This window comes from Rhipicephalus microplus, unplaced genomic scaffold, assembly GCF_043290135.1.
Source record: "Rhipicephalus microplus isolate Deutch F79 unplaced genomic scaffold, USDA_Rmic scaffold_21, whole genome shotgun sequence".
NCBI lineage: Eukaryota > Metazoa > Arthropoda > Arachnida > Ixodida > Ixodidae > Rhipicephalus > Rhipicephalus microplus.
Window position 1 is genome coordinate 9,765,471 of NW_027464594.1, and position 27,321 is coordinate 9,792,791.

The 27,321-nt window shown below is 45.9% G+C and overlaps 1 protein-coding gene across 1 annotated transcript; it reads left to right on the forward strand.

The window, feature by feature from the left end:
- The first annotated feature begins 326 nt into the window (after positions 1–326).
- On the forward strand, positions 327–26,465 carry LOC142785341 (uncharacterized). Its single transcript, XM_075883822.1, has 6 exons — positions 327–430; positions 805–1,069; positions 20,572–20,715; positions 22,070–22,362; positions 23,581–24,622; positions 25,981–26,465. The coding sequence occupies exons 1-6, from the start codon at positions 398–400 to the stop codon at positions 26,202–26,204; spliced, it is 2,001 nt and encodes a 666-aa protein (XP_075739937.1). The 5' UTR covers positions 327–397; the 3' UTR covers positions 26,205–26,465.
- Positions 26,466–27,321: the final 856 nt, after the last annotated feature.

Genomic DNA, 27,321 nt, shown 5'->3' on the forward strand with positions numbered 1-27,321 from the left:
GCCTTCGGGATTCTTCGAACTGTCGGAAATGCCACGTTGGACGCTATAAGGGCCTCCAAGAGGCCTTGGGCCTTCTCAAACGTTCTCACACAACTCCCTACCGCTTTTTTTTTTTTTGTCCTCATCCAGCGGCGTTTCTCGACCTAGTCGATTGCGTCGAAACTACAACAAGCGTAAATCCCACTCGAGATTATTTGGAAACGTTTGTTGACCCTATCGAAGCAGCGCGCCTCGACAAACTGTACACTCGCAGAATGCACTCCAGCGCGTCTCCGGCGTCAGCAAAGCTTCCCTATTTACGTCATACACGAGAACGCGCCACACAAAGGTCACGGAGTGAATCAGTCTTTAACTCTGTACAGTGCGGTGCACAATCCAGGCAAGAGCAAGAGAAAGCATGACCGAGTCTAACGTTGGACCGCACAAACACGTGAGAGCTGATTATTTTTATACAAAGAGATGTTGCGTAGTACCGGCTCTGCGACTCTCTGATATTGTCGTTTTCCGCAGTTGACACTTCTTTTATGTCCGAAATGTTTTATTTCGGCGCGGTTTAGGATATTTAGTAGTGATGTACATTTATTACTGGCAATGTACTAGAATAACAGTATGCCCTGATGAGGTTACACATTTATTAGGGTCTTGGTTAAATACTCGCTATATCGCGGAAACCAGGAAAACTATCCGGTTTCCTGGCTATATCTTGCACTTTAGGTGCTGAATAAATCTGTAGTTGTTTTTTTTTAGAACTTCAAATCCATGTACCATAAGATGTCATGCCTCGTCAATTTGTTCTCGCCACAGCCGGATTCGGGCATTCGTCACGGCGATGACAGCGCTTACGAGTTCAAGTGCCCGAACAGCGTTAACAGGAGCTCCGACGCCACGGGTCCTGACGGAAGGCTGAGCTGGACCATAGCCGTCACATGCTTTGTGATCAACTTCATCGCGTCCGGCTTTTACCGATGCACCGGATTGTTCTTCAGTTCCATCATGGAGACATTCGGTGCAAGCCGGGGCGACGCGTCCTTTCCTGTTTCTCTCTACGGGGCCTTTTACTACGTGACCGGTAATGTGACTTACCCATGTCTTTTCCACACTTTTCTAGCCGTACTTCCTCTTTCGTATCTTCTGCTTTTATACTAGTTACTTTTAATGCGAATGCATTTCTTAGTCCGGATATATGTCAGGCGCCCGTCGGGATCCGTTTACCGCCCTCTCCCATCTATAACTGTGGGCGCGCGCACTTATCCTCGCCAGGTAGCTGTATGACATCATAATGCCATACAGCCACCTGTCATATCCTGCTGATCTCTGTAATGGTATTTTTATTTATGTATGTATTTAAAATACTGCAGGCCAGTACTTGGGCTCAAGCAGGTTATACACGAAAATGCTTACGTTTTGTGTTATATATAGTGTGTGTTGTGGTGTACTACAATCCTAGTGCATTGTTTGCACTTGGCTCTTTCTTTTTTTTTCCTGAACAGTATTCCACAAGTTGAGATTACGGGTTCTGAATCTTTTTCATTTTCTGGTAAATAAATAAGCGGACTCAGGTCACGCACTCAAATGGCTAGCGGGCGCCTACCACCCGTGAACTTCTGACAGGCGGAGCTCCACAGGTAGTAAATGAGCATCTCAGAATGCGTAAATGGAGTCTTCATAATCAATACCACCACAAATGACGCTTCTAAAGATAAAATAATTCGTAATATATGCATTTATACCGGCGCTATCTGTTACAAGCAATGCAAAAGAGGCAGCAACTACTGCGATCAAACCATTGTTACTCTTTGAAATGCTGTACGAGACGATATTGAATGTACAAGTCATTGATATACGGCTTCAGCAACAATTTCGATCCCACAAGCTGGCCAAACGCACTGGCATTATTGAGCGTTATGACCCTACCATGTTAGCTCTAACCGCGGTTAGCCGTAATTATAGTTAGCTAAACCACGGCTAGGGCTGTCCGTTTGACAGGGTTATTAGGCTCGCACGATGTCCTTTGACGTCGTGGTTGTCGTAGCTTCCCGTCGGGCCCAAACACTGACTTCGCATATACCTCACATGAAGCGCTCATAGCGCGAATATGAATATTAAACAAATTGATTTTTTTGTTCAAATTCAAGATTTATTTCCACCTTGTACAATCTCACAGATGGAGGACGACGGAAAAAAGCTGCCGAGAGGCGGCTCGACTAGTCCGTAGCCCAAAATAATGTATGGCATGTGGGCAACAGCAAAAAAAAAAGAGTTCACGAAACGAAAACATGTGAACATATAATTAGCGCAGAATAAAAGCAATATACAACAGCCAGCAAAAAAAGCATACAAGAGTAGAACGCCAGGATCAATAAAATCAGCTTTCTTATACAAACATAGATCTAAGTGCAGCTGAGGAGCAACAAAAAAATCAAACTCAATTGACTGAAGATGGTTTAACAATGATGGTAATGAATTACATAAACGCTCTACAGGGAGCTTGCATGAACGGCGGCGACGTTATGCACTCTGGATAGGCAGTTATTATTTTTTTTTTTTCAGATGCGGCTGGTGAGCGCAGCAGCGCAGTCGTGTTTGCGAACGTTGACGTAGCTTGCAGGCGTGGTCGAGTGCGAGCGCGACGCAAATGTAACTCCAAGAAGTGTCGTGTACGATGTCAGCCTCACCGGAAGACTACGCCGCAGCGCTGTGCCAGATATACCTCTGGCGGTACGAAGAAGAGATGACAATCAGCTCCGAGTGCACCCATTCACGCTTCGTGCGGGCGGCTCTGTAAGTGACGTGGACTTGCGGCAGCGCGTCGACAGCTCCGATATTAAGTGTAAATACACTTTATAAGCGACCCCAAACCATCCACCGCCGTCGGCGGCGTCCGCAGTCTTCTCTCTATCTAAGAAAGAGAACTTGGCGGGCCGCAGCGCGACGCTCTACCGAATATGTTGTTGTTAGTGGTTCATGAGGAAAAGGAAGAAAGCACCTAATTTCTGTCTGCCTACAGGCGACACGGTGCAGTGCCTAATAAGCCACGGACGCGACGCTGATATCGGTGTCAGTAACGCGCCTTATACCCCCTCCCCTTTCGCTCGCTCCTCCGCTCTCCTCACTCGCTGCAGCTGCGCGCGCACCCCTCTCTCTCGCGCGCCCGCCTTCTCTCTCAGTCTCCCGTCGAGAGCGGGTCGTGAGGGGGAGTAAAGTTAAAATCCGTTGGCATTCGCCAGTGAGTTAACGTAAACTCCCCCGTGTGATCAAATTGCGATTCCCAGGAACCATTACACCATAAAGGCACCATAGTGTGATTAATAAATATAATAGTGCGAATTAATAAATACCCCTCATAGCATCACCCCGTGTATTCGCACTTAACCATGTTCACCCTCGGGGAAATGCTTGGGAGTTTTTTCGTGAATTTCTCGTTCCGAGGACGAGTTTGATTGCCCGGAAGCTGTTGAAGTCCAGAAAGGCCCTCGAGGGTCACAACATTGTGAAGAGTGGCCGAGTGCGGGAGCCGTGGGTGAAGAAACTCGCCGCCGACACCGTGGTCATCGTCACTCAAGAGGTGTTAAAAAATTGGGGAGTGCTCTTCTCGTGCACGTTCGTCGTACTCCACGTAGAATAACGACGCTGTGGGAAGCGAGCAGGCTTCACTCTTACCGGCCTGCATGTGCAGTGCGCGGCAAGGATCTCGCCATCACTCTTGCCCGTGAACAAGACGTCGATGGCGGGCTTGTTAACACACTGGGAGTTTAACCTGAACAGAACCAAACATTAGCATCTACGGCAAAATCAATTAATTTAACACCGCTTACTTGAGTGACGATGATCACAGTGTCAGCGGCGAATTTATTCACCCACCACTCCCACAACCAGCCACTTGTCACAGGGTTATGGCCCTTGATTGCCTTTCGACTTCAACAGCTCTGGGGTAATCAAACTCGTCCTCGGAAGGAGAAATTCATGAATATAGGAGCTGTCGACGCGCGGCCACAAGTCCACGTCACTTACACAGCCGCCTGCACCAAGCGTGAATGGGTGGACTCGGAGCTGATAGTCGGCTCCTCTTCGTACCGCCAGAGGTACATCTGGCACAGCGCTGCGGTGCAGTCTTCCGGTGAGGCTGACATCGTACACGACAATTCTTGGAGTTACGTTTGCGTCGCGCTCACACCCGATCACGCCTGCAAGCTACGTCAACGCTCGCAAACATTACTGCGCTGCTGCACTCGCCAGCTGCCTCGACAAAAAATGGCTGCCTACCCAGGGTGCATAACGTCGCCGTTGTTCATGCAAGCTTCCTATACTAGTATTCAAACGGGGTGGGACAACTTTCCAATACTATCTGTGTCTCGTTTTTTAGTAGCGGCCATTTGTTTCCAAACGTGCTAGGGTGTCTAAATTATGCATGTTATGTCTCACCTCCTGAGACCCAACGATGAGAAATTTGTCTAATATAATGGGCATTGTAACATAGCACATAACAGCTTTCGAAGCACTTGCCTCCTCCCAGACACATTTTCTCGGCTGCTTGTGGGACCTGTGCTTCCATCTAGTGAATTCAGTCGAAGTCGGGTTGTTTCTCACCTTTCGGGAGCACTCAAAATGGCACGAACGGCTTCACAGATGTCGCCTCAAATGTGTGGAGTTATATTCATTCCAGGACGTCTTAAAGCGTGTTTAAGCACTGATTTTTGTTCGTAAGAGATAGAAGCACGCAGATAAATTCGTTTTTGACCTAAAAAGAAGGTAGTGTTTGTGCACAAGTGACGCATTCGACAATGTTCATTATATTGGGCATTGGTCTCACTGACTACTAAAGCACGACAGTATGCTCGTGCGCTCTTTACACTTTACGCAGAGTAATACGTTTTCCGCTGCAGTTAACTCTTTGTTGCATTCAATGTTTACTTATTTTTCTCTGTAGAGTGTATGAGTGATATCATTGCTGAGAAAATATTACCATTAATAATAGGGTTCTCGGTTTGAAAACAGCAAATGAAAGTATGGTTCTGTAGCGAGATGTCTCTTTTTTCAATCACTGGCTTACTCTATGTTCACCAACAAAGCTCTTTGATTTCCAATGTCCAATATATTGCACAACGTGTGGAGGCGAAGTAAAATCAAATATTGAAAATCTACGTGACACATTACAGCTGGTCACTCAGGAAAAGCCAGTTTTGAAAACAAGTTGCAGAAAAATCCATGGGCTTAAGACTGGTGCACACCGGCGACTAGCAGCGGTCACGCGACCATTTGCCACAGGTTGCAAACAGTCGCGAATGGCCGCCAACGGTCGCAAAGCGACCGCTTTGGCTAGTCGCTTCCTGACCGATTTTTCAGTCGCACGACTGCAGTCGCGAAGCTGCTGGAACCAACCAGCGATGCTCAATTTTCGTTTTCTACTTGTTTAGGGGCGAAGCTTCTTATGGCGTGGCTTGTGCGTCCCTCGTAGAACGGAACCACCAGTGGCACATACCCGAAATAGCGGTCCTTACGATTTTGACATCCAAGGTGGTTCCGGTGAGATATTTCTTCTGTGCGTTGTTGAACAATAAAAGATAGTGCTCAATGCACATGTTAATGGTTGCTAAGGGGGAATGACAGACAGGAGCATTCGGCCTTTAGGTAACGCGCACGCTGCGATCCCCATTAGCAGCTATTGGCATGTACATTGAGCACGATCTGACAAGAAAGGGTTGCTACGTTATACTCGCTGGGTGTAACCTCGGTTTAGCGAGCGTTGGGCCGCATAGCCATGAATACAGTGAACTAGTATATGCCGTGAACTCGAGGTGGTTAAAGGTGGGAAGTAAACCCGAAGCGCAAGCCGTAAGAAAGTGTGCATGTGCCACCTCCCGTTTAGTCCTTGAAATGTCCGCTGGATGGCGGTGCTTCTATATGGAAAATATATGATGAAAAGATGCGAGATGGTGGTACTTGGAGTGCTGAATAGATGGACGAACGGACACACAGACAGATGCACGGATGGACGCATGAACGGACGCAGGCGCGGATGCATGGACGAACGCAGGGACGGACGCATGAACAGACGCACGCACGGATGGGTGGATGGACGCATGGACGGTTACACAGACGTACGCAGGAACGGACGGAAGCAAGAACGAATGGATGGACGAATTCTTCGCCCCACTCCCCATCATTCACTCCGTGGATATGCTGCCATTTTTTTTAATGCTGTGCGAGAACGGATGAAAACAATAAATACGGCGCGCTCAGTTCGCTCCATTCACTCAGCTGGCGGTGATTGGCTGATCGGCGCTGGTCTCCAGAGTTCTCGCTGATAACGAGATCAATCAATCAATCAATCATGATTTATTTCAGCTTCAAAGACATTCAGTGGAGCTTGGTGGGTACGGACAAAAAGCCATAGATGAGGCTTGACAGGGTCCGTACCCCCGGGCTTGGCAAACGTGGCGTACAGAGTGGCGTACAATCGTGACGTACAAAGGCAAAAACGGGCACATAACAGTTATCTTCATTGCAACAACATAAGCGAGCTAGTGGAACTGAAAAATGTACACAATAAAGAGAAAAGGCACTGGTACAGTATACAGAGAAAAGGCACTGGTATACGAGAAAAGGCACTGGTACAGTATACAGAGATGCACTCGTTCAAAATGAAGGGGGAGAGAGAGATTCACAGGTACATTTTATCATCATACACATGCGAATTGAGTACGCGGAAGTGTTACTTATGTTTTTCGGATATGTTAAGTAGTAGCGGTAGCTGATATTTCAACATCTGTGTTGCGTAATTGGTTCGTGGTCTTGGTAATCTCCAGACTTCACGAGTCCTCAAAATTCGCACATGTTCAGCGCGAGTTAGCGCCGACAATTCTGTGAAAAATGTGTCGTTATTTTTTATAGCCGACTTATAGCGATTGTTTAAAATTGTGTGATATAGCTCATGTACTGGGAATAAGTGCAGAGCCTTGAAAATCGGTTCCGTGTGGGCATCGTATGCGGCACTAACGATGTTACGAATGGCTTTCTTTTGAAGTTTGTGTAATTTCTGAACGTTGGTTTTGGTGGTCGTGCCCCAGACTAAGTGACAATAAGATAAGTTAGACAAAAATAGTGATTTATAAATTAACAATTTTATGTTTTGAGGCAGGACGTAACGAAACTTTGACAATATACCTACAGTTTTTGAAAGTTTATTTAAGGTGGCATTCACTTGATCTGTCCACGTCATATGCTCTTCAAAAATGACTCCCAGGCTTTTAGCAACGCGTGATAATTCTATAGTTGATGTACCTAACTTTAGACTGTTTGTGATGCCCAGTGTTTTGTTTTGAGGCCGAAATATAACAGCTTTCGTTTTAGCCGCGTTTAGGTTCAAAGAGTTGGCGATACTCCAAGTGTGAATTTTATTTAGGACGACGTTGCCTTTTTCAATGAGGTTTGAAGGGTCACGTCCTGTAATAAAAACACTTGTATCATCTGCGTAAATGATAAATTTAGTATTAGCACAAATATTTACTATATCATTCACATATAAATTAAAGAGCAATGGGCCCAAAATGCTACCCTGAGGTACACCAGCCTTAATTGGTTTGAATTCGGATACAAAACCATTAATAGTGACTTGCTGGTGGCGATGTTTAAAGTAAGAAATTATAAGTTTTAAGAAAGTGCCTCTAAAGCCATAATGCTGCAGTTTCTCAAACAAGGAATCGTGGTTAATTGAGTCAAATGCTTTTGAGTAGTCAATGAATATGCCTAGTGTACAGAGATGATCTTCGAAAGATTGTAAGATAAGCTCCTTTTGGCGTAATAGAGCCATCTCAGTGGAGCATCCCTTCCGGAAGCCAAACTGGCAAGGCGTAATAATGCTATGCTTCGTTGAAAAACTGGACATGCGTTTATATATCAATTTCTCAATGCATTTAGAAAAGACTGGAATAATTGAAATTGGCCTGTAATTGGAGAAATTATTGATGTCACCACCCTTGAATATTACAGTTACCTTTGACATCTGTAGTTGTTTGGGAAATGTGCCAACAGAAAACATGAGGTTAATAACATGTTCCAGAATTGGTGCGATAATATCGATTACAAATTTTATAGGTCTGATTTGGAAGTCATGAACATCCGTACACATACTGTTTTTTAGTGACAAAACAGATGTTATAATTTCATGCACAGTAGTCGGACACAAGAATGCGCTTTTCTGTATCGGTGCTGTTAAATATTGAATGCAATTCGGATCGTGCTTACTATTCACAAGTGATGTGAAAAAGTCGTTGAAGGAATTCGCCAAGCGTGCATTCGTTAATTCTTCGCCGTTACTATTAATTGATAAAGTGGATTGTTCTTGGGGGTCACCGTGTAGCACAGTGTTCAATCGTTTCCACATAAGGTGTGGCTTTTTAAGGACTTCTGGGGTGAAAAGATTGCTTAAGTAAATTTGTTTCGCTTCTCGGAGCTGTTTGTTCAGTTGGTTCCTGAAGCGCTTAAAAGCGTGTAAATCTGTTAAAGCTCTTGTTTTCATAAAGATCTGATACAGTTTGTCTTTTTCTTTCATGCTCTTGAGGTGTTCCCCGGTGACCCATGGCTTACGGGCTTTCCGAGCTCGTTTCGCTAATTTACGTGGAAAACATTGTTCATACGCTGCCTTAAAAATATTTATGAACTCATTGTACGCTGTCTCGGGTTCATCAACTTCTAATACTTTGCCCCAATCTGTTACACGCAAATGAGAGCGAAAGTTATTCAGCGTGAAAGAGTTTATCTGTCTGTAAGATTTAGTGGACGGGTGTCGTGACGCAGTGGAGGGTTTTGTTTGCGCCGATAGTAGATAAATGGGTAGGTGGTCGCTCACAGAAGAACTGATGACGCCAGAACTAAGATGCTCGGGTGAAATATTTGTAATAAAGACGTCTAGTAGTGTCGAAGAAGTTGGTTGTATTCGTGTAGGTAGACTGATTGCATTAATATAACTGTTTGCGTCCAAGATCCTAGAAAGTTCATCATGACTTGTTGATTGTTGCAAGCAGTCTATGTTTATGTCACCTCCTAGAATGACAGTGCTGGCATCATCATTAAAATAACTAAGGTAACTATCTAAAAATGTGAAGAAATTTGACACACTCGCATGAGGTGGACGGTACATAACGCTGTACACTTTAGCACCATTTTTGACAGTGAGAACCTCAAAATCAGCAGTGGCTCTTGAAAATTCTTCCACAATAACACAATTCATGCCATTTTTCACTAACATCATGACCCCGCCTCCTTTTTTAAAGCTGCGGTTTACGAAGAAAGAAGTATATCCTGGAATTTTGATCACTTCTGTAGCATCGCGATACCATGTCTCGGTAAACATCACGATCTCGAACTGAAAATCCATGCGCGATAACAAACATTGTATTTCTTCCTCTTTATTTCTAGCAGACTGTGTGTTAATATGCAGTGCAGAAAATGAATATTTGTTTTGTGACAACCTGCAAATTTCCGAGACCGACAAAACTCGGTTTTCCATATTTCATATCGGAAACGGTATGTACGTACTCGACTTACTCTATCTTATCAAGGTCGCTGAGCTTCGTGACGCGTAGGACACGTGACGACTCATTTTTCCTTGCAAAGATTTTGCCCTCTTTCGTCCAGCAGAAACGCCAGTTTTTGTCATTTTTCTTGCAAATTGTTTTTCCGAGAAGCACTTTCAATGCGGGACACAGGTGCTCGTTTATGAAGATAGGATGGCGTTCCTGGTGTCCGATGTCGGCCGTGGTCAAACGTTTCTGTCGTGTTTTTTCAAGCAAGGCATTTCGTTTTGAGCGGCTATGAAACTGCACTACAATATTTTGTCGTGAAGCGTCCCGTGTTGGTACACGGTGGCAAGCCTCAATGTCACTTTCGGAAACAGGTTCATTTACTGAATTTCCAATAGCTGCAAGTACGCTTTTCAGGTTTTCGTTTTGTGTCATGGGAACACCCTTAATCTCAATGTTCCTATTTCTAGAGTACTGTTCTAGTTGAGTGATCCTAAGTTCATTCTCAGTCACTTTGTTTCTTAGAAGCGCGCATTCATCCGTGAGGGAGCTGTTGGCTGCCTTCAATTCGGCATTTTCAGTTTCAATTTTTTTCAGCTGGTTTGCCATATCCTCAAAAGCATTATTCATGAAATCAAGGGAAGTTTTGATCTCACGATGCTCCTTCCGCAGCTCCCTCTCGAGCGACTGACGCATCTCAGTCAGGTCATGTCTTAAATCCTTCACAAGTTTGTACACCTCTGAGCGGGATAAGGTCATGGCAAAAGACAGTACAATACACTTGGATGGCAGCAGCAGCGACAGTAAAAAAAAAAAAAAAAAAAAAATACAAAAGAATTTCAGACCTGCGATCAGTAGAAAGGTAGGTATAAGCGACGTTCCAAGACTGCCGCCGCTGCTGCCAAGTGAAGGACGTCGGCCGATGATCCTCTTGAAATACTTGTGAGCCCTGGCGGCACAGTCGCTCCCTGAAGTGACGTCACAGACGATTGTGACCGACGCCGCCCTTCCGGAAAAGAGCGAAAGATGTTGCCACCAAGACAAGCTTCACGTGCGTGTCGACGATAGTATCTGCGATCAGTAGAAAGGTAGGTATAAGCGACGTTCCAAGACTGCCGCCGCTGCTGCCAAGTGAAGGACGTCGGCCGATGATCCTCTTGAAATACTTGTGAGCCCTGGCGGCACAGTCGCTCCCTGAAGTGACGTCACAGACGATTGTGACCGACGCCGCCCTTCCGGAAAAGAGCGAAAGATGTTGCCACCAAGACAAGCTTCACGTGCGTGTCGACGATAGTATCTGCGATCAGTAGAAAGGTAGGTATAAGCGACGTTCCAAGACTGCCGCCGCTGCTGCCAAGTGACTCCCAGTTTTGCCACTTCCGGTCACTCGCATGCAGCCTCTGCTGGTGTGAACATAAGTCGCTTTTTAATCGCCAGTCGCGAATGGTCGCACGACCCCTGCAAGTCGCCGGTGTGCACCAGCCTTTGCTCTGGCGTTCAGGAGGATAGACTGTACTCTGTGCGTGCAACCGTCCGTTCGCCCATGCACCTGTCCGTTAGTCCGCGCCTCACTTTGTATATAAAGTGTGTCGGCGAACGCCAGTGCCAATTGAGACATGGTCAGTGAGAACGGAACGCGATACGCGTGTCTCCTTTCTTGCATGATTCGACACGACAGGCACAGCAATTAAGCAAAGCCCGAGTGCTGCATCACGGTGCCAGGATTTTTAAAGACGATAGTATTTCTTGTGCTACTTTTACGCAAAAATTTTGGTCTGTCTGTCTGTCTGTCTGTCTGTCTGTCTGTCTGTCTGTCTGTCTGTCTGTCTGTTTGCCTGCCTGTCTGTCTGTCTGTCTGTCTGTCTGTCTGTCTGTTTGCCTGTCTGTCTGTCTGTCTGTCTGTCTGTCTGTCTGTCTGTCTGTCTGTCTGTCTGTCTGTCTGTCAAACAGCTCTGGCACTCGGTCAAAGTTTAAGCACTTGCTGAACGCCTACCCATCTTGAACTGGTGGTGACTGCGTTCATACTTGTAAACATTGTAGGTCAAAAAGCAAATATTACGCATATTGAAGGTGCATCATCAATACGTAATTATTAGGTGGTGTGTTCACTTACTGGAAGATACACAGCTACTTAACTCTAAACACCCTGGTGCTTGATAAGCTGCGTTGATAATAAAATGCAATGCACAAAAAAACCCTCTGCCAACGATATGGTGCTGTCACCTGGCAGCACCATATTACACCATATAGTGCCATATGGTGCAGCACCACATAGTGGCCCAGGGTTCTGCACATGCTCATGTTTCCCAACGACACAGCTAGATGGCGACCATATCTATCGTAGTGTCTCCTTTGTTTTATCAATGCCAGCCAGATGTGGCCAATTCAACATATGGGAGGCGTGGTCTCAGGCAAGGCAAAAACATAAATGCCCACTTGATGACTCTACCAGACATGTTCGAGGACCCATGTAGTACAGCCGGCACAAGACTTTCGACAATATTAGCAGTGAAGCACACAGATACGCGGCCAATATTTTTTTATCCAGAGGCTATAGCTGTAGAGTCCGACGCGAGGTGCGACCCACGCGACGTGCGTCCGTTGGCGCGCCCCGGCGGCCACGTGGCACCACCTTACATAATCATTTGACAAACACTTCATAATTGCTAAAATAGTTTCGCGCCATCATCAAAATTGACTTGGTGGATTGGCTGCCCATTATCATAAACTTTGCATCATCGTAACGCAGGAGGTCAAATATTATCATTGAGGTGGCTGAGTGCCGGAGCCAAAGACGCCAGCATTATTTCTAAGGGGGCTCTGCAAGAAATCTCCAACAAAACCTGGAATAGATTCACTAAAAAGCTTATTGCTTCATGAATGCACTGTCGCAATTTTTTTTACAATCCGTCGAGTACGAGCGTAGTTACAAATATTTGTCGCACGGTGCAGTTGCATTCTCTCGTTACTCGTCCCGACGAAAGCCCTAGAATCGACTCGTTACCTCGAACACTCCTTTTATTGCGATAGCATTTATATCAACACTCTCAGCTTCAATGTCGCTGATGTCGGCGTTGGTTACCATCGTCATTCACTGTATATGTATCTACCACTTGCCGCTGGCGATGCCGATCTCAGGGGAACTATGGCGTTTTCAGCCTTACCAGCGACATGGCGTAATGAGTGCGCGTCGCCAGATTGTCGCGACGCGCGTTCATACGTTGATCTCGCACGCATTGTGTGGGAGGAGAGGTAGACGTTGACGCGTGCGCACACTTATCTCACGGTTGGGAAAATCAGATGTCTTGGGCTTTCACCGAAACGATTCTGTTGTAGTTACTGGGCGCACAAAGGTCACTACACTTGCTGCAAAGTCTCCGTTTGCGAAAACGGCTCGCTTTTCTGACACAGCGAAGTAACAATTGAGACACTTATTTTGCGTTCATCTGTACCTGTGAGTACGCCTCGCACGTCATTTGTGCGTGAGCAACGCGGGGCACGTTTTGCTCTCCTCGCTATTCTTCATGTGACATCTGAATTCGTTGCTGTCGCATTCATTGCTTCGCCTTTCCGGAAAAGGTGTGACTTTTTTCAAGAAAGAGGATAGCTTTTTAGGGGCACATCGACGCAAAAAATTTGGTTTGTCTATCGGTCGGTCGATTAGTATGTATGTCACCCGAAAAGTTAAAGTATAACCACGTCCCCACCACCCATTAATACACATCTGGTTTTGGCGCTCAGATTTGCGCATTTTGTCGTATAACAGAAAATATTGCTCGTATGTGACGCCCAACCTCGACACGTCAATATCTGTAGCGTGTTTCATACATACATACGCATACATAAGGCATACACATACATACGCATACATAAACGCATACATTGTACTCCGAAGAATGTAGCATTGATTACGCTGCGCTGACAATGAAATTCTATGCACGAAAATGATTGATTGATATGTGGGGTTTAACGTCCCAAAACCACCATATGGTTATGAGAGACGCCGTAGTGGAGGGCTCCGGAAATTTCGACCACCTGAGATTCTTTAGCGGGCACCCAAATCTGAGCACACGGGCCTACAAAATTTCCGCCTACTTCGGAAATGCAGCCGCCGCAGCCGGGATTCGATCCCGCGACATGCGGGTCAGCAGCCGAGTACCTTACCACTAAACCGCCGCAGCGGGGCTTTATGCACGAAAAGGCATGTGTTTCAAATGTTTTGCTAAGACAATACGGTGGTGGCACCTACCCGTCACCTTGTATTCTACAAATTATTGCCTCCGAGATTGTGGGCCCACGCCGTGCACTTGCTATGGGAGGTCACTCTTTCGTTTTCCAAGATTACTGCCAGATTGTGCTCATGTCTCACGCAATGCCTCCGAATTACATTCACCAATTTTCTAGCATAGAACATCAAATAAACAAACTGAAGACTTTCGTCTTTGTCGATATTTTTAGTGAAACATGCATATACGGGGCCATTTTTTTTTCTTTGAATGCGCAGCTTTTCAGTGTGATCGCGCGCGCCCGCGTGGACAAGTCGCATCAGAAGGACCGTAAGCATCATAGAGCGCAAAAATATCGAGCTACCCTGCCAGCCTACCATCAAGCTTCAGCCCAGTATTAAGACCATCGATTCACCTTGGTGATTGATTTAACATGCAGTGCACCTCAGCGTAGAATGAATTAAGAAAAAAATCCGAGCAGTCATCACCTGTCCTGAAACAGCTGTCTCTTGTTGTACTGCACGCGAACTACGCCGACCACGTGCATAATTACAGCGATGGTTCCACGACCATCCGAAGTTCGTCCAGAACAGCCGTTGTCCTAGTAAGAGGTGTAACGGTCAGCTTTAAGACCGACCACCCAAGAATTCTTCAATGGCTGCAGAACTCGCAGCTCCTCGCGGTGTACTGTGTTGTCCATCACGAACAACCGCAGCAATAGTCATTTTTTAGTGATTCCAAAGCAGCCCTACAATCTCCTTTGTCAGCCCTGCGGTGTGGACCATACTTACACCTTCTATTCGAGATAAAACGCTTATTTATACGTCAACTGAGAAGGGGTAACAAGTGACATCTCAATTGTTGCCAAGTCACTGACGCGTGATCGGTAACAAATATTCCGATAACGCTGCCCGGTCAGCTTTACAAGGTGACAATAAAGATGCCATGCCTCTTTCAAAGTCTGATGCTACTGCCATGCTTCGAAGATTCGCAAAGACTATTTCGCACTCGACACTGCACCCATCAAAATGCCAAAACTATTGGCAACACACCTAAACGCATCGCAGTAATATCTCAGAGCCAACTGGACTCCGTCGAAGATAGGCCAATCTGCTATGCTGCTTATAGCTCTAGGTGTGGCTTTCCCAAAGTCATATTTGTTTCGCATAGGGATGGCCGACAACGCTCTTTGCGACACACGCGGTAAGCAGGATACCTTGCAGCGTATCTTCTGCAAATGTCCTCCCTACGCTGTGCAGAGACTATCCCTGTCATTCACGCTCGCTCGCCTTTACAACAGTATGATGACACTGGAAACTATTCTCAAATGTCATCCCGAAAGGTCAACGAGAATTCAATCACAAACAAGGCGTCGCTAAGTTCCTAAAACAACAGATTTGAACGAGCGGCTCTAGACTGTGATGCCGTATACCGCCCAAGACACCCGCTCTTCTCTGCGGCGTTATCTGTGTGCTTGTATGTTCCCCCTCTCTTTCTTTATTCTTCTTTCAATCTCCCCAATCCGTCCCTTCCCCCTGTGCAGCTAGGGTAGCCGCAGCACACCAGTTATGCCAAATTGGTTAACATCCGTACTTCCCTCTCTCTCGTCTTCTTTCCTTTCTTGCTTCCGTTTCACTCATCTTCCTGCCTTCCTTCATCGACTACACACTGCCATGTCCACTTGCGCAGCCCCAAACGTAAAAAAAAAACTTCACTTCACTTCACTTCACTTTATTACCTTAAATACCCCCTAGAGGGGGTATTACATAAGGCGGTATTACATCAAACGAAGTGAATTCAGTTTATCGCGCACGGCTGCTATGCGAAATAGAGCAGACCGGGCACGCGACTGCATGCCAAGACAAAGCATGCTACGTGAAAACTCGCAACAAAAAATACCTTTCGTAAACTGAACAGCCGATAGCTCGTTTCGTCCCGGCGTCGTGAGCAAACAGACCGCGTCACGAATTGTGCCGCAAAGACTGGAAACGCCGGGAAAGAACAACGCGCCCGTTTTTCGTATTTCCAAAGAGTGTTAACGGCGCCCTTTAAGGTCCCTTGCTGAAAAAAACGTGGAAAGATATCAAGGATGCTGATTGTGCTACAGCATATTCCGGTGAGTCAGCACAAGAGCGAGAGAAGAAAGTCGCAGTAATCCCGCGTGCCTCATATTAGCCGCAACGCAAAGCGCATTGGCAAGTCAGTCAGGGTGAATGTTTCTTCCATCCCCCGAAAAGACTCTGAAAGTATGCCGTCAGGTGAATTCTCGCACAAGAACCTGGAAAGTGCTCCAACAAGCATAAATATAGGTTCATGTCAAGAATACGTAGTCTATTGCATACCGGTATCTTCGCACGGTGAATATGTCAGTCAGGCCGGAAGCTGCTCTATTGAACGTCTTAAGAAATTAACCCGGGTACAATTTAGACAAGGCTACCGGTGGTCATTCGGGAGTTCATTGCCGGAATTTCGCGTGCCAGCCTCTTTGCGATAACACGCGGGTCCCCCGGAGAAAGAAAAATAGGACAGCACGTGAAATAATGGAAGCCCGGTATATCTTGAACGTGATATGAATCGCATCAGTATAGCTTCGCTTGCTCTTTCGAGCAAGTAAAGCGAATGTGTATCGGAAAACATGCGATATCGATGATGGGATACTGTTTTCCTGACAGCTTTTTGAAAATTGAAGCGTTTCTTTGCGTATTGCAACACTTTTTAGTATCTATCTATCTATCTATCTATCTATCTATCTATCTATCTATCTATCTATCTATCTATCTATCTATCTATCTATCTATCTATCTATCTATCTATCTATCTATCTATCTATCTATCTATCTATCCGCCTACGTCTGGGTGTTTTAGGAATCACATTCTAAACTTCGGGTATACCAATGCTAGCGTGGCAGGGTAAGAAGTTGTATGATTATTACAGTCTGGTGATGATATGAATAATGGGAAAATTCCATCGCGTACGACGTGAAACCCTTTCCTCTAGGCATCTGTGGCACAGTCATATGCCCTAGACTGCGGTATACCTTTCGGTGATTCTGACCGCATTTATACTGCGTGAATTTCCCGTGTTCTTTAGCTAAAATTACAGTGACTTAGAGCTGCTTATATCACACAGGACCAGCGCGCTCTGCGACCTGATAGGTTTATTGCAAAGGGCGTACGTGTACATAGAAATGGAAAACGTGAGAGAAGGAAACGTAAATCTTCTGGCGGCGCCGGCGTCTAGTGGCACATGTGTGTTTTGTAAAGATGAAATGTGTGTCAGCATGCTCTCTATTAATCTGGCAGAGAAGGAACGTAGTTATCTCAAAAACTAAGCTCTAATCACAAAATACTGATAATGTGTCACTAGATGCTGGTGCCGCCGGAAGATTTGATAGATTCAGTCCCCCTCATTTTTCGTTTATATGTATAAACCAACCAGTTCGAAGTCAGCTCTGGTCCTGTGTGACTTCTTGTCAGTCTTTATTTTGCACTGCTTTTCATTAAGAATACGTATACCAACGGGCTCGCATTTGCTCTCTTTTAAGTTGCAAAGAATGTGTGTTATGGTCCCGGCGGGATTCAAACCCATGCATTCTGCGTGGCAGTCAAGTATTCTAACACAGAGCCATGCCAGGCCTCAAAATTCGTTTGGAAAAAGACCCAATCCAGGTCTAAATTTGATGACTAAGAGGAGATGAATGAAAAAAAAAGGAAAAAAAAAAGATGAAGGCAGGGAGGTTAGCAGGAAGGCAGTGTCTGATATGCTACCCTGCACTGGGGTCGAAGAATAGGTGAAGCATCAGTATAATGGTTGCACTGCTGCTCATCTAATTTTATACGCATTGCATGTGTTAACCACGAGCCGCTTACGTTGATCTTTACTTAGACCTGTCCAGGGCTACCATCCTCGCAAGCACAAGCGCTATACATCTCAGCTTACCGCTTTGGTGTTCGTAATACACAAGTTGCTCTTTGCATCATTACGCAACGACAAATGTAAAAAAAAAAACGACTTATGTAGAACTTATGGGACTGTTAAACTACACGTCTGTGCATATAACATTCGTACGCATGTTTAATGTCATTTCGTCACGTTTAGCTCCACAAAATGAATTGCATCTCCATCACCTTTCCTGCGTACGATTCGCATGACATCGATTGCTATGGTACGTTGGATCTGTGGAGTTCTTCATACAGCTCATCGGCTCTGTTCTTTTTTTGTTGTTTATGCTGTGAACAGCGCATATATGTGGCAGGAAAATAAAAGCCACTTGAAAGTTCAGTGCTCTGCGTGTCTCCTCTTTGCTCGTCTTCGTCCTATGCATTGTGAAAGACTGAAATTAAAGCGTTGTAGAGCTGCATTTAGTGGACGACTTATAACGGCACTGTCAGCTACGCAAGAACGAAGTGTTTGTATTTTCATGACTTTTTAATGCACGTGCGCTTCATAGCTAATGCAAATACATTGCTTTCGTTCTGACAGCTGCGTCAATTTTTCGTGCTTTTAAATAGGAAGAAACTCGGTGCCGCTTACATATAAAGTTTCAGAGTCCTTTCAAGCATTCATGCGGTGGCCTTTTACCTTTTATTTTCATTGACAGAGCCCTAGAATCAGCACGAATCGAACCGTATTGGCCGTTTTTACTTCCAGTGGACTGATATTTATTTATAGCTGACAATACTAAGGCTAACATTTATTTATATCTTAGCAAGCTGCGATTTAAAGATATGTATGGCATTGACCTTTTTGCTGCAGGTCAGGCGAGGCGCACCCTGTTGCTGTGTTAAAATTTCTGCAAACTAGTGAGCAACTCTTGATTTACTTTATTTTATTTTTTAATGACGTGCGCGGTGGAATATATGTCACAAAGCGGTTCATGCTGTTCTACTAGTATACTTAACCGGCTCTATACGCAAATCATTTCTGCAAGTTTCATTTCAGTTCACTGCGCGTTGCTGGGCAAAGGGTCCATAATAAAGACTCCTTCACAAAGACCACGTTTATAAAAGCTTCCCATTGGTTGCACTCTTGAATGAGTGGCAGAGAAATGGCTGAATTTTCGTTGTCGTGATGTTTGCAGCATATATTTAAAAGGGCTAAAGCTGGAGTAGTTGTGCACTCCGCGAGACACACGACTGCACCCACCATTATGTTTGAATACATTCTGCTATGATGGTCGAATATGGTAATGGTTCGTGGAGAAATTTTCAGCCGGCGCTGTAAAATCGTTATGCTATAATACCATCATCCTGTCAGTTCGTATTAGTTGAATATTTCTGCCCTGTACTTTGAATTAGCGTCATGTGCTCGGTAGCTTTATCAAAGGTTTGGGGTGATAATTATTTGAGTAGTTTATAACCTATTGAAATGACATGATATCAGCACCGGTTCACAGCTAACGTGACTGCAGTCTAACACATTTTTATTAGAGCGGGGAGAGCATGTAAAAGCTGCCGTATGTTTAAAAACGTACACTAGAGGTTGGCAACGTCCTCGTCTATCAAGTTGTGAGAAGGTTTATGAATCTAGACCACGTGGTAGCCTGTGATTAGATTGTTAAGAATATGATATTAAGGATCTGAATAGGTCCTAGGCTCGACCTCATGAACATGCGATTTTCTGACGCTTATGAAAACTATACGTTTACAATATATGGACGCAATGACTGGTGCCTTATGCGAAAACATGAAAAGTGCTGGATAAACTTGCTAGCTTTCTTAATACGCTTCGTCGGGTAAATTAAATAAAAATTTTACTCGCAATGTTCACGAAAAAAATTACGCCATCTCCCGCTAAAAGTAACTTTGTGTAGATGCGAAGCCGCGAGCGCTAATGCTTACACTGGCGGCGACGTTAACGCTGGCGCTCATCGCGGCGTTGCGCCGGAGAGAAAACCTGCGGAAGTGCAAAGCACGCAATGATGAACCGGTGTTTGCTACTGGAACATGCCGATCGCTGCTAGTGGGGAATGGCAGGCCGCAGACTCCGATTGAGCACAGAGACCCGCCGTCCCCTTTAAGCTCACGTGCACGCTACAAATTTTTATTGTTCAACAACGCAGAGGAGAAATTTCCCATGGGCACTACCTTGGAGGTCAAAATCTAGTGCCTGTATATGTAAGAACTGGCCAGTGAACGGTTGTGCAGCGTGCGCAGTAGGCTTTTCCAATCAAGAAGCTGGCTAGGAAACGCTGCTTGCTTCGGCGTTGCGAGGCGACGCGAGAGAGAAGGGAGGGGACGCGCATACTCAATGACGGTGTAAACACCGCGGGGAGGAATGCCTAGAGAAGAAAGAGGGCAGGAACGAGCGTAGGTTAGGAGACGCTGCCTGCGTTGGCGTTGCGAGGCGAGAGAGGGGAAGCGTAGGAGAGGAGAGATAAGAGGAGCGGCTGCGTAGTAAGGGTGGTCGCGCCGCACACAGGATTGCGCTTGACCGTAAGCTGTTTCGCCTAGCACTTCAGTGTGTAGACTACAGTGATAAAAAGCAGTATAGATCACACAGACAATTTAATTTAGTAATAAATCATTTTCCGCGGCCTACCACATTTTAACTCCTCAGAGAGTTACCAGTCAAAGATGACAATTTCATCGTACATTCTGGTCCAACTGGGTATTTTCGTAAGCGAGATGTTAAGCAGGACACCAAGCTCGTCGTGAGTTTTTACAGAGCTCATATGATCGCGAGTTCGAAAGAAATTTCCAATTATGCTCATTGCAATATGCGACCGTCAGCACGCACCGTAGCATACGTGGACCACTACGTACAAGATAAAAAACGAAAAGTGATCCACGACATTTACTCTTTCACTTCCATCTTTGTTTAGGTCTTATAGCTGGAGCACTAATTCAAAGCATTGGAGTACGATGTACCATCATCCTTGGTGGAATTATGATGTCCATCGGATTCAGCGTGTCATTCTTTGCGACTTCTACGCTGTTCCTAGTGCTTACGGTTGGGGTAATCACAGGTGAGTGTCCAAAATATCTTGTGCAGCTCAAAATGTTGATAGGATGAAGAAACAGCAGCTAACTGCGCATGAAGCTGCATTATCCTATATAGGGATTGACAGAATGAAAAATATTCTTTACAGCTTTGTTATTCTAGCTTTGAACTTGCCCATCTGTTTCGGCTTGGGTGCCTAATAAAGAAGTCGTCTTTCTTCAAAATATATCTAAAGAATATATGTAACGCCGAATGCTGAGCAATCATAGATACAGCCGGATGGGTCCAATCTAAAGTGTACGAAACCACATTTACATCAGCACATCGAAAAGCTGTCATAAATATTACTAGGAGACCTATACGCAATGTTCGATTGATGAGAAGCATTTATACAAAGTTTTTAAGAAAGGCACATCAGAAACTGTTTAAAAGGAATTATCAATTACATTCGATGCAGATTTGAAGATGCGTGCCACTAGCCTCTTCATTTTCATGGTGTCTTTTGTAAACCTAGTCACTGAACACAGAAAATGATTATTCTTACTTGAGAGTTGGCCTTACTGGTAGAAAATTCTGGTATTTAGGCGCATCGTACAAGCACACAGATGCCAATAAATTACCTCTATCTCTGTGCGTGTAGAGCGTTTCTGGTAGAATAGAGAACTCTCACTTGAACGAAAGTCTGTTCAATTGTTATTTCAGAATAGCGAACTTACGGGAAATACCCGGCGGGTGAAGTATGCATTTTTTCATGCATCTTTCAGTTTAACAAATTTCTGAATAGTGAATACCTAATTGAACGAAGTTGATCTGTGCACCGAGGCTAAATTTTGTGATCAATTTATTGAACCTAGCAGTAGATATTTCAATGAGCGCTTGGCGAAAGCCAACACATGCACTTCAGTACCTGCCAGCAACTATCATTGTTTCTGGTGCTCATCCGAGACCAAAAGAACAAGAGTGCGAGGAGTTACAATGGCTGATGCACGTAAAATCCTGCATCTTAAGCCGAGGTTAGAAAATATATTAGAAAATTTTGAGATAGCGTGATACAGAAGCGGAGCTTTGCCAGGGTAGTCATATTCAGTGCAAACAAACGCACTCGCTCTGGACCACCTCGTTATTCTAGTTCAAATGAAGATTACAGAATTATTTTCCATACAAATGGTATTTCACTCTTCTGACTTGATATTCGCAAGGTTTATTGCAGTTATGTATTCTAGTGAATATTCAGTTTATTGAACACTCAGTTTAATTAACTATTTCCATAAGTCTCTTGAAATTCACTCACGTAATTGTTCACTGTCAGTGTTGATTCCCCTCCAACTAAACGATCAGATGCACTGTGCAACCACTTTTTCATTTGGTACATGCTAAAGGAGCCGGCCATGGCATTGTTGTCAGCTGCGGCATCGTCGCCGTGACCCGCTACTTCGACAAGCGTCGTGGCATCGCCCTGGGCTTGAACCTGGCCGGCCCGCCTATGACGTCACTGGTGGTACCGAAGCTGCTTGAGTTGCTGCTGAGCGAGTACGGACTTCGCGGCACCCTTCTTTTGCTAGGCGGTTGCCTCGCCAACGTGCCCGTCTTGGGAATCTTATTACGAGACCCTCCTTGGGAGAACAGCTTCGGGGACACCACTGCTGAACTGAAGGAGCACTCTTCCGTTCAGGTGAACTACAATTCCTGCATTTCATTGAGACAACAATTATATGGACAGCCTCGGCTGAATTTAGCCGCCGGCGTCGACGTCGACGTGGGCGTCGGTGTCATGCACCGCATATGTATACGTAGCTATGTATAGTAAAATACAAGAAAGAAAAATAATCCAGAAAAAATCACAGCATATGTGCACGCAGTGAATGATGATGAATGGGGCGAAGCATCCGCGCGTGCTTCTGTCTGTCCGTCCATCTCTCCGCACCTGCTGATTGATTCACCGAACTAGGCGAACACGAATCACAACGAGCTAGGAAAAGCTTTAGAAGCATCGCCCCTAAATAACTTTGGCGCGCGGAATCGAACGTCCGACCTCTTGCTTGTGGGTGCAAGGCGTTAGCTATTGAGCCTCGAAAGAGCACCTTCTTCAAAGTCGAAACGGCCAACAATTAATATCTACCACTTGTCGCCAGATCGTCACGACGTGGCAGCGCGCACTCTCATCTCCCCCGCGCACTTTACCTCGCGGAGAGCCAGGGGGGTGGGGGGAGTTGCTGTTGTGGACGCTCATGCATGTGCGCGCTTATCTCGAATGGGGCGAATCGTATATGCCTTGGGCTTTCACCGGAACAATTTTGTTGTAGTTAGCGGGCGCACAAAGTCACTGAATTTGCTGCACAGTCTCCTTTGCAGAGGAGACTGTGCATAGCCTAGCGGATAAAATAAGAAACCTTGAAACGGCATCGGTAAAAATAGAACACGACGCGCGCGTCTCGCGCCCTGCATCTGTCAGCGGATTTTGCCCGGGATACATTGGGGACGAGAGCACGCGGCTCTTTTCGGCATGCCCTTAACGGCGAATGCCAGAAACTTTGAGACGGGGCAGTGTGAGCAACGCAGCTCCCTCTGGTTAGTGTGCGGTGCCTATTACATGATGTTATTTGTGGTTATAAAAGTATAAACGAGATTAAAGTTAGGTAGAGAAAATATTATTTAATTGCCGCCGGTACAGACTGAACCTAGAACTTTCAATTGAACAGTTGTATGATAATTACTACAAATATTATCTTCTCATACTGAGTGACCTTGGCATCGTTTGTTATTATTAACGTTGCGTACAACGAACAAAAAGAAGCCCTCAAAATTCTCCTTCTTTCTTTTCTGTAATGAGTAGTCATTCGTGAGCTTCTGGCAAGCTCCGTCATCGGGGGGCACACTTATGAATTCGCAGGTACTGAACGGTGGCATTAGGCGCAACTCTGTGGTCTGCAACAACAACGTTGGCGAGGTTCCTGGCGGAATAAGCGTCGAAGTAGATCAGATCACGACGCTCGCAAGGCGACAATCGATGGAAACGAGCGTTGCGAGAAGCACACTAGTGCAACCGAGCACGACGACCAACGGAACCCAGTTGGTAGGCGACGTCGTTACGAGAAGAACTGCATCACGCGCTAACAGCGACCGCAGCAACTCGGCCACACCAGGTTCACGGACATCCGGGTACCATCCTTCGATCACATCCGGACGAAGGAGCACAGTGACCAGCATCATCGGAGAAGGACCGCAAAGCGAGGTGACATCCACCGTATCTATGGTTTCGCCAAAGGGTGCAGCAATGGAAAGAAGGGGAACCATGATGAGTGTCGCTGGATCCATTTTTGCGGCCAAACGGCCGTCTCTGAACGAGCCAGAGCGGTACTCGCGAAGAGGAACGGTAATAAGTGTGATCGGCCTGTGCAAGCCCGGAGACATTCAGGAGACGACTGTCGACGTGTCCAAAGTCGAAGCACCCTCCTCGGCGCTGAAGAGCCTCAAAGAGGTGCTGAGCGCGCCGCGGATGTACTTGCACACCTTTAGCTCCTTCACGTATACCTTCTTCTTGGACTCATACCTCGCAGTCATGTTTGACCTCGGTGAAGATATAGGCGTGCCGGTCAGCGAGGCTGTCCTTGCGCTGACTATCTTATCAGCCACGGACGCCGGCGGCAGGTTATTCGTACCTTTCCTCAGCGACTATGGAATTACGTCGACTATGTCGCTGCTCACTGCGTGCTATCTCTGGCTAACCATCGTTTCGGCGCTTATGCCGTTAGTTTCAGGAAAGCTTGCCTTTTTGGTGGTGTCTGCCATATTGGGACTCCCCGTAGGTTACCTCCTGGTTGGCACTTCAGAAAGTCTTTCCACAGAGCTGGGCACAAGGAATATGCCAATGGCCTACGGAGTTCTGGCACTCGTTACGGCCGTGGGAAGTTTTGTTCGGCCACCTGTTATAGGTAAGTGGAAATATTTTATGGTAAGATGATGAAACCATCAGACAAATACAGCCTAACGGCTTTGAACTTCAGGCATCTTCGTGTCGGCCTTTCGTAAAAGTCGCAGGCAGCAGAGAGCAAAGAAGCACCAAATACCGCCCAAGACGGCGACATACTTTGATTCCTACAATGCCTACAATATCGTAAATGACAACTGCTGCAAGAAGGATTAACTTCCTCTATCACTTGGAGGTAACTATGAGCTGTTTGCAAGAACACTGTATTTGTTGCGTGTGTTACGCTGTGTATGACCTCCATTAACTCCGTTTCAATATGAGCACATCTTATTCTTCCCCTTTACAACCGATTCCACAACTGTCTGACTGATAATCAATACACCTCAGTTGGTCGTGGTGTGCCCATAAGACGTAATTATATAGGCGACTAGGTGGCACGAAAGAGCAATCAATCCTTAAAGAACAACATTAAATAGCAACCAATTGTAAGTAAAAGTTTCGCCGACCATGCACTTTGTACAAATAGTTAACCAGCAAAAGCTCAAGCGATCGGCGCCGGTGTTTAGCGGTGGGTTTAACCCGACACTGCACAGAAGCATTTCACAAATATTGGTTACATGCTCGTGCTTCTTAATGAGGTTTGACGCACGTTTGGCTTGGGTTTACTTCAGTGTTTATTTTACATGCCGCCCACTGTGCCTCACGTAATCACGGTCATAGAAGAGAGTAATGAGCGGTTAAATGCGTTTCGCAATGCGTTAATCCCAGTGGTTGTTCTCGAACCACAGGCGGTCACAGAAGTCGCCACCAAAGCCAAAGTGGCGCTGGAAAATTTGCCGTCTAAAGAGGGCGTTCACCCGGGTGAATGAGCTCCCGCTATTATCACACTGACGCCGTGTTTTCGCAAGTGTTTAACATCGCGACTTAACTCACAGTGCAGCCAATGGCGTGCGTGCTTGGGTACAACGCTGTAAATGACGTAACCGACATCACGAGCTAATGCAAAACGCTCATGACGGCGCAGCCGGACGATGTTTCGTTTCACTTAGCCATATACAGCTTTCTCTGTAAAAAAGAGTACGGGCGTCGTAATAATCTAAATTTCAAACATACAAATGTGGTATCACGAATCTTCAATTTAAATGATGCGTTATTACGTACCACAACTACGATATAACTACCAGGCGTGCCAGATCCCCTGAATAATTCGCACAAGCTTAATTTCTATATGCTGCACCAAAGTCTATGTGAAAGGGTGTTTTTACATTTCGACCCCATCAAAATGCGGCTGTTGTAGTTAGCATGTACAGTTCACGTGTCACTTCTTGCACAGCAGGTATATCGTTCTCTCGTGTTTTTCAGGCGCTTTCCGCGACAAGGTCGGCTCGTACGACGGACTCTTCCAACTTATGGCAGGCATGCTCGCCCTCGCATTGATCCTCAACATCGTACTCTGGATCAGTGGTCGCCTGTCGTCGAAAAGAGTTCCAGCGGAGGAGACAGCTGTTCAGGACTGTGGCGTGCCTGTCTTAGTCAACAAAGCCCTGCCTCCTGTGACAGAGGAGGCCGAAAGCACGTCGCTGTAGTGTCAGCCATGAGACCATAAGCTGGAGACAATTTCGTGCGTCAAAAAAGTGTGATAGTGTGAGATCAAAAACGACCATGTTCTTTCTTCGCGTGCCAGGGAGGCAAGCATGGCGCTACTAACCGGTTTTCTACTCCGCACATGGGGTGGGGGGAAGACGGGTAACAGGGATTGCCGAGAGGGAAAGATAAACAAACATGACTGATCCCTCTACCACAGGAATCGGTATAACACGAAAATAAAAACTGTCTTCACAAAAATAGTGCTTATTGAGAAGTGATTATTAAAGTTGGTACAACGCCTATTGTTACTCGGTGGCTACAGCATTGCTTGGCGTGAATGCGCTCGTGATGACACCTAATAGCACATCTCCATCACGACGACTAATACGCCTGACAATGATTTAACCCTTGTGGCTTCTAAAGTTGTTAACCAGCGTATCGCGAATCCCGCGCAAAGATGGCCTCAACGAGCACTTAACAAACACTCTTACTTGATGTGCCATGATACAGGGCGCGGGGCGCTAGCACGCCGTTTGGGTTCTCAGGAAGTCCCCGAGCGCATGTTGAGTGGGCTCGGCTCGGCATCCCCTCCCAAAAGGCGCTCAGGGCAGCTGTACCCCCTTGCCCCCTCCCCCTTAGTTACGCCACTGTGGGATTGTAAAAAGGTTCGACGAATATGTCTATATTAATATGACATAAATAACGTGAAAATCTCGTGCGTACAATGTCGAACCTTTTAGTCCACATATGTGTGACACATACATGGGCCGTGGTATGTGGGTATGTGCCTCGGGTAATTGGCAGTTCCTATCCACCCAGCAACGACGAGGAAAGAGATTAATTACAATATGTGGGGTTCAACGTCCCAAAACACCCATGTGATTATGATATACACCGTTGTGGATGACTCCGGATATTGCGACCACCTTGGATTCTTTAGCGTGCACCCAAATCTGAGCACACAGTCCCACAGCATTTTCACCTCTATCGAAAATGCAGCCGCCGCAGCCGGGATTGGATCCCATGACCTGCGGGTCAGCAGCCGAGTACCTTAGCTACTATACTACCACGGCGGAGTGAGATAGAGATTGATGAAGTAGATTCGACAGCGTTAAA

Bases quoted from the DNA above. Each gene is read 5' to 3' on its own strand.
- LOC142785341 (XM_075883822.1), top strand. From the start codon at position 398: ATGACCGAGTCTAACGTTGGACCGCACAAACAC. The intron at 431-804 runs GTGAGAGCTGAT...TTCTCGCCACAG, and splicing joins ACGTTGGACCGCACAAACAC to CCGGATTCGGGCATTCGTCA. The intron at 24,623-25,980 runs GTAAGTGGAAAT...CGTGTTTTTCAG, and splicing joins TGTTCGGCCACCTGTTATAG to GCGCTTTCCGCGACAAGGTC.